Source organism: Phaseolus vulgaris, chromosome 5 (assembly GCF_051622355.1).
Source record: "Phaseolus vulgaris cultivar YP4 chromosome 5, ASM5162235v1, whole genome shotgun sequence".
Classification (NCBI taxonomy): Eukaryota; Viridiplantae; Streptophyta; class Magnoliopsida; order Fabales; family Fabaceae; genus Phaseolus; species Phaseolus vulgaris.
The window spans coordinates 39,743,558-39,751,184 of record NC_143502.1 but is presented as its reverse complement, the minus strand read 5'-3'; the positions used below and the strand labels follow the sequence as shown (position 1 = coordinate 39,751,184).

Below are 7,627 nucleotides of genomic sequence, written 5' to 3'. Positions count from 1 at the left end.
AAATTTGAGAGAAAAGTATGAAAACAAAATAAAATTATCTGTATTAAGACATGTAAAGTAAATTTATGGGAAAAGTTGATTAAAGTTTGTGAGTAATTTTATGGTGAGAAATTTTTTTCTTCTCAAAAATTTAAAATATATGTTTACATTATACAAATATTTGAATAATAAAATGTTTTTATATAAATTTTTTAATTAAAAATTATTGATTATTTTTGGTACCCTTATATTAAAAATAGTTAGTTAAAAATTATTTAGTTTTTTTGTGTGTGTATTTTGTAGTTCATAATTAAAATATTATCTTTAATAATGTTTAATAAATGACTTTAGTAAAAATACAAAATATGAAAGATTGTTGAGACATAAAAATTGTCAGAAAAAGAAATCTCATTTAAAAAAATACAAATAATCTTACATTGTCGATATATAAAAGTTGTTAGATAAAATAAATAATATTTAATATTCATAATTATAAAAAAAAGTAACTAATTTTTTATCTTAAATTTAAATAATAATAATATTTTTATAATAATAATAATTATCATATAAATTTAATTTTTATCATAAATAACTGTGTGTTTTTTATTATTATTAATTATTATTTTTATAAAATATGATTAGTTATTTAATTACATATAAATTTACTTCAGATTAATATAATATATGCATTTTACAAATATAAAATATTTGTAACCTTAATATACACATGTAATTCACCTTTTAAGTTGTTTTTTTTTCTACATTAAATATTGGAGTATTATTTTTTCTAAAATAACTCTTTAGTGCTATAACTATTGTTTAAAATTTATAAATTATTATAAGATGCGATAAAATAAATATTATTATAATATTTTATATAAGTATTATAATAATATTTATTTATTAACTTTGATAATGGTCAATAAAAAATAAAGACCCCAAACTGCACATGAATTTTGTCATAGAGAAAATATAATTATAATATTTATTATCATATAATACTTTCTTTCTTTTATTTTTCAATCATCCAAAATAACTATGGTTACAAAATTGTAACCTAATTAACTCATATGAAGATTAATAGACATGAGATGAATAAAAAAACTATTTATTTATAGTATAAATACAAGAATGTGTTTGTAATATACTTTTATACAATTAACTTTCCACTTCTTTCTTCTCATCATTGTTAGAAATCCTTTTTTTAGAAATGTTATACCACTGAGAATCAAGGACTCGATGTTAGAGCTAAAGCTTAAAAAATAAAATTACACGACACAGAAAGAAAGAAATCAAGATGGGACAAAACCTAGTGTCTTCAACTCGTGGAGACTCGCAAAGATTGAAAACGGAAGGAAATGTGGAACTTCCGTTTGCGTTCTCACGGTGGCACGACTACTCCATCGTTAATAAGTATGACGGTGACACGACTGCTCAAGCTCAAGTGCTCCCACTCGAAAATGCTCAATCTTGCACTAGAAAATGCTCACTCGAAAATGCTAAGCTCGTAATCTGAAAATGCTAAGCTCGGACTCTGAAAAGTGTTTAGTCTTTTCTCAAAATGATTCGACACCTTAATAATTAACGAGTTTTATCAAATAAATAAAAATTAATTATTTGCGTAAGCTTCACCTTCACAGTTTCATTATTTATTTAAATTTAATTTAAAAATGTGTAGTGTGGGTTTAACCTTCAAAACTTAAATTTTTATTATTTTTATACTTTTAGTAGTGACCGTTTCACCAACACAACCTTTTTAAAAATAAAATAAAATTACGTGAATATAACCCACACTTTTCTGACATTTATTTGAATTTTTTTAATAATGAAGACTTATTTGAAACTATTTAGTATCCCATGTCACTCTCACTTTTTTTTAGCTAAATCTATTTTTAGTGTATCTATTCTTTCATAGATCAACAAATAAAAAAAACTGGCTCACTTTTTTCTGTGGTGTAATAAAAAACAAGTTAGAAGTGTTTATGGCAGTTTATCTAACATCGTTTTAAAAAGTTTAATATTAAATAATTATAGAATGGTCAGTGCTACTTTCAATAATTATAATGAAAATGGTGGGAGTTTCTCCAGTTTTATAATTGAAAAATGATAGTTTGAGAATTTTTAGTTATATATATATTTTTTTATGTGATGAATTTAAAAATAAATATGTATAATAAAGAATAAATTTATAATTAAATAATATAAAATATAATAAAATAATAATATTAAGAGGTGTAATGGAATTGTATAAAAAATTGAAGATATGATGAATGGTTATCTTTATAACTATTTTGACAAAGAACATTGAAAGTAATAGTTTGAAAAATAATGACCCCACTCTTTCGAAAATATTATTAAAAAACTGTATACTGTAAATTAATAATGGTATAAGACATAAGCTCAAATGTATACCTTCCATGGATAAAATGGGTGGTGGGGTCAAAGAGAGTCAATGACAACGAAATGCGCACATGTTTTAAAGTGAATCGAATCGGGTGCGCCCGTCTATCGATTTGTTAATATTCAAATTTAGGAATATTGTGTTTATTTTGCAATTAAAATGGATGGTAGTTAATTTTATATAAAAAATTATTTATATTAATTTTTATATTATTTGATTTATTAAAATATTATTGATATTTATTTTATTTTTTAAAATATTATTATTTTTATTAAAATATTAAAGTTTAATTAAATTTTATTATTTTTATTGTAAAAAATAATATCAATTATTGTTCAAATAAATAAATTTAAACGTCAGTTTAAATTTATTTATTATAATTTTGAAAGATCAGTCTAATTCATCTATTTTTGGTACATCAGTTTATTCATTTTGTTTTTTACGACCAATGACGAATATGACACCTGTGAACTATAGAGAGGTGACATAACTTAATTTATAAAACTTTTGCTAATAATGTTTCTCATAAATAACTTTTTATTAAGAACCTTCTCCAATAATTTTTGTTTTGTATAAAATAAATCAACAACCCAAAATTTTTATACAAATCATATTACAACTCTTAATATTATTATTTTATTTAAAATTTTATATCATTTAATTATAAATTTATCATTTATTATATATATTTATTTCTAAATCCATCAAATCAATTTTTTTTTATTTGATAATAGACTAACAAAGAAAACTAAAATATCATGCAGCGTGAAATGTATGCATTGTTTAGCTAATTATTGACCGTAGGTTTGGTGGCCAAGGTTGTTCCAAGATACTAATAACGTTTTTTCTTTGACGTGGGAAAACATTTGAAGTTACTTTGGTAGTTGAAAAATGTAATTTAAGGAAAGAAAACAAAAGGTGTAAGAGAAATATCTGCTATAAAAAAACGCAGTAGAATGGTTTTGTGGTGGAAGTGGAAGGTGAAAGAATGGGTGAGAGTAGCTCAAGTGGCGGAGAAGCAGAGAGCATGAACAGTGAGAGCAGAAGAGGCGGTTGGAGAAGTTTTCCCTTCGTAATTGGTCTCTCTTCTCTCTTATCTCTTCCTTTGCCTTTCAGCACTAATGATATAATTATTAACTGATTAATTGTTTGTTAATGGTTAATCTGCAACAGGATCAACGGCGTGCATGTCATTTGGTGCTGCAGGCATGCTTGGAAACTTGACTGTGTATCTGATACGTGAATTCAATGTAAAGAGCTTCAATGGTGCTCATGTTGTAAACGTGGCAAATGGAAGCTCAAGCTTATTTCCCATTCTTGCAGCAATCATGGCTGATTCTTTCTTTGGATCTTTCTCTGTTGCCTTCCTTTCTTCCTTAGTTTCTTTCCTGGTAGTTAATACTCTCCACTCTCCTATATGCATCTATATCTGCAACCATTTTGTTTTCTCTTCGACTAGTTTTTCTTATCGATAAGAAAAGATAAAATAAATGTGACCTACTTTAGTAATGATTCAATCCTCATACAAAACATTCAAGATATAGAGTTAAAAAAAACTCCAAGTGTCCACCTGGTCAAAACCAACTAAAAACAACCACCTAAAGTTCAAGGGCCAACACCAGTCGTATCTGTAACTTTTAATTAAATACATACATATCAGAGATTCAAGATAATAGTTAAAGAACGAGAAATTCCCTGTGTTGGTGATCTCATATCGACTAGAGATAATGACAATTCATGGTATATAAGTGGGTGCAAACCTTGATCTCATGAACTGATTTTATGGAGTTGAGTTAAACTTAAAGTTCATTTCGTAATACACTGATAATACTTTCAACGATATCTAAGATCAAACATTCACTTGTACCGAGAAAAAAACTTTATATTTAGTAGGTACTACTCAATAATTGAGCTTAATGTTAATATTTTTTTTTTGTTTTTAAGTGCTAACAACCAATTATATTATTCAGTTTAAATGACAATAGATCTAATATATTAAAAAAAAAAATGTTATATTTTTTTATTTATAAATTGCAGGGCAGTGTTATTTTAGTCTTGACAACAATGATCGATTCGTTGAAACCTAACCCCTGCAACAATAGATCAAACCAATGCAAAGCCCCTTCAAAATTGCAATATGCAATCTTATATGGAGGCATAGCTCTGTGTGCACTTGGTTTTGGGGGTGCACGCTTCACAACAGCATCATTAGGAGCAAATCAATTTAATGAGGCAAAGCATCAAGACGTATTCTTCAACTGGTTCTTCTTGACTTGGTACATTGCTTCTGTTGTGTCCTTAACTGGGATTTTTTACATCCAAGATAACGTGAGTTGGGCTTGGGGCTTTGGCATATGTAGTGTGGGCAACTTGATTGGCCTAGTAATTCTCTTACTTGGTTACCGATTTTATCGTCTTGATAACCCACAAGGAAGTGTGTTCTTGGACCTTGCTCGTGTTCTTGTTGCATCTACCCGTAAATGGAAATCTCAGCTCTCTTCCTCAGCAAAGGATTACTATAGTGCCAGGGATGAGATGCTTCCGATGCAACCTGCTACAACTCCTGGAAAAAGACTAAGGTACTAAGTTAAGACTTTAACTTATAGAAAAAATAAAAAAAATAAAGAAATTTTAAGTTTAACTCAAGTTTACAAAATATCTTTATAAATTGAAATTTGTGTTCCGTTATATACTACGAAATATCATTTCTCACACTAAGACTTGTCAAGTCATACGTGAGATTATATATTTATAAAGTTCAATAGAACTAATCTGGTTGATAAGACGAATAGGATAATTTTAGATGACCTAATATTATCCTAAGAATTGAATTTTAAGTTTTAATTCAACCTAATAAAACTACTTATAAATACTTTATATACTGAAATATCGGTAGACCTGAATCTTCATGAGTTTATCTTTAATAAGTTAATTAGTTTGGTTTTAGACTGCTTTTTCAAATGGTGATGATATTTTGACACCATGCTCCACTTTACACCCACAACAAAATATTAATATTTGTAATAAAAAAATTTTAAAAATAAAAAATATCTTTAATGAAAATATAGGTAAAATATAAAATGTTAAAATAATTTTTAAAATTAAAAAAATTAAAAAATTAATATTTAGTGGGATGTAAATAAAGTATGAGGTGTCAAAAAATCATTTTCCTTTTCCAAATTTCCTTTCCCAAAATATTTAACAGACAAAGCAATGATGTTGGTATATTTCTGTCACAAATAGTAAAGTATTGTTAAATTGTTGCACCCAGCTGTATTTGAAAAATTATTGTTCCAACAAGATATAGACCAAAAAGAGAACAAACTATTTATAATTAGGATAATAATATATTTACAATCCACTTTTTATTTTTATACAATCACATTATAATTTCTAATACTATTATTTTATGATTTTTTTATATTATTTAATTTTAAATTTATCTTTTATTATATATATTTAGTTCTAAATTCATCCCATCAAGAGGTATATAACTCTAAGAATTGTCAAAGTATCATTTTCCTTGTAATTAAGATTTGAAACAGAAAACCTCAATAGTGAGTTGCATCATGCTATCTTTTTTTTTTTGGTAAAGTGTACTTCATAATAGTACATGTATTTTGTGGTGGATAACCTAGTAGATACTCAAAGTTACATTTGCTCACATTTTTACTCGCAGTTGTTTAATAAAATAATTAAATAAAACTTAGAACTCTATTGTTAAGATTTTTTAAGGCAAAAGTTAAAGTTTATAAAATACATGAGGTGAGCTACTAACACTTTCCTACATGGAAATCCAGATTCTTCAATCGTGCAGCTCTGATAACTGATGGAGACCTTCAATTAGACGGTTCAATTGGGAGACAATGGAGTCTGTGCACAGTTGAGCAAGTGGAAAATTTCAAAGCCATCATTGGAATCTTGCCACTATGGAGTTCAAGCATATTCCTATCCGTTCCAATAGCAATCCAAGGCAGCATGACAGTCCTTCAAGCTCTAGCCACAGATCGTCTCATAGGACCCCATTTTAATTTCCCAGCAGGTTCTGTTGGTGTTATATCCTTAATTTCCACATCCATTTTCCTCAGCTTTCTTGATAGGGTTCTTTGGCCTGCATGGCACAAGTTCAATGGTAAATCTCCCTCCACTCTCCAAAGAATTGGAGTAGGGCACGTGTTGAATGTGGCCGGAATAGCTGTTTCTGCTCTTGTTGAATCAAAGAGGTTGAAGATGATCCATTCCAACCCCACAACCACTATGTCTATCCTCTGGTTACTTCCACCTCTGGTGTTAGTTGGCATTGGAGAATCCTTTCATTTTCCAGCACAAGTTGCATTCTACTACCAGCAACTTCCTCAGTCACTACGAAGCACATCAACTGCTATGATTTCAATGATTATTGGGATCTCTTTTTATCTGAGCACTGCCTTGATCAATCAAGTGCATAAGAGTACAGATTGGTTACCCGATGACATAAATGAAGGGAGATTAGACCATTTTTACTGGATGTTGGTCTTGATAGGGGGCATCAACTTTCTATATTACTTGCTATGTTCAACTTTATACAAACGCACACAAACTTAAGAGGATAATGGGCTGGATTGTAATAAGTAATAAAGTTCATTGTACAACTTTTGAGTTTTAAATAAACGGAAAATGATAGTGGGACAACTTAAATAGTTGTATACAAATGTGATAGGTTTATAAATAAATATATATAATAAAGGGTAAATTTGTAATTAAATGATATAAAAAAGTATTAAAATAATAATATTGAGAGTTGTAATGTGGTTGTATAAAAAAATGGAGTTGTCCATATATCATTACTCTAAACAAACTACTGTGGATATTTCTCACTTATTTGATTAGGATATATTAGAACACTACCATATGTTTATAAAAGTTGTGATATGAGTTGGATTGACACTTAACAAGAAACAACACTTTAAGAAGGCTTAAGTGTAAATTTAAACATGAATAAATGTAAATTGAACACATACAATTATGTTCACATATAGATCTTATCATATCATGATTCTCACACAATCATACAATCAAGAATGAATAGGCGCTTACCTTGATCCATGAGTGATCCTAATTGAGTAGTTACTTTATCTCCTTTTTCCCAATCTATCTCTTAGCAATTTCGTTCTTGTCACACACTTTAGTGATGGTTATCAGTGAGACAACTATTATTTGCAGAGACAGAACCCTATAGTCTTTAGTACCCAATCTCCATCAGATGTA

General features: G+C 28.0%; 1 protein-coding gene across 1 annotated transcript; it reads left to right on the top strand.

Moving 5' to 3' along the window:
• Positions 1-3,158: 3,158 nt before the first annotated feature.
• LOC137817802 (protein NRT1/ PTR FAMILY 2.6) lies at positions 3,159-7,071 on the top strand. The gene is made up of 4 exons (XM_090302822.1): positions 3,159-3,459; positions 3,554-3,771; positions 4,418-4,959; positions 6,181-7,071. Exons 1-4 carry the CDS (start codon positions 3,369-3,371, stop codon positions 6,962-6,964), a joined length of 1,635 nt encoding a protein of 544 aa, XP_090158948.1. The 5' UTR covers positions 3,159-3,368; the 3' UTR covers positions 6,965-7,071.
• Positions 7,072-7,627: the final 556 nt, after the last annotated feature.

What these genes read in the sequence shown, in the direction of transcription:
- LOC137817802 (XM_090302822.1), top strand. Translation starts at nt 3,369, where the DNA reads ATGGGTGAGAGTAGCTCAAGTGGCGGAGAAGCAGAGAGCATGAACAGT. An exon ending in AAGTTTTCCCTTCGTAATTG is followed by an intron (nt 3,460 to 3,553) that starts GTCTCTCTTCTC and finishes AATCTGCAACAG; the next exon opens with GATCAACGGCGTGCATGTCA. An exon ending in ACTCCTGGAAAAAGACTAAG is followed by an intron (nt 4,960 to 6,180) that starts GTACTAAGTTAA and finishes ATGGAAATCCAG; the next exon opens with ATTCTTCAATCGTGCAGCTC.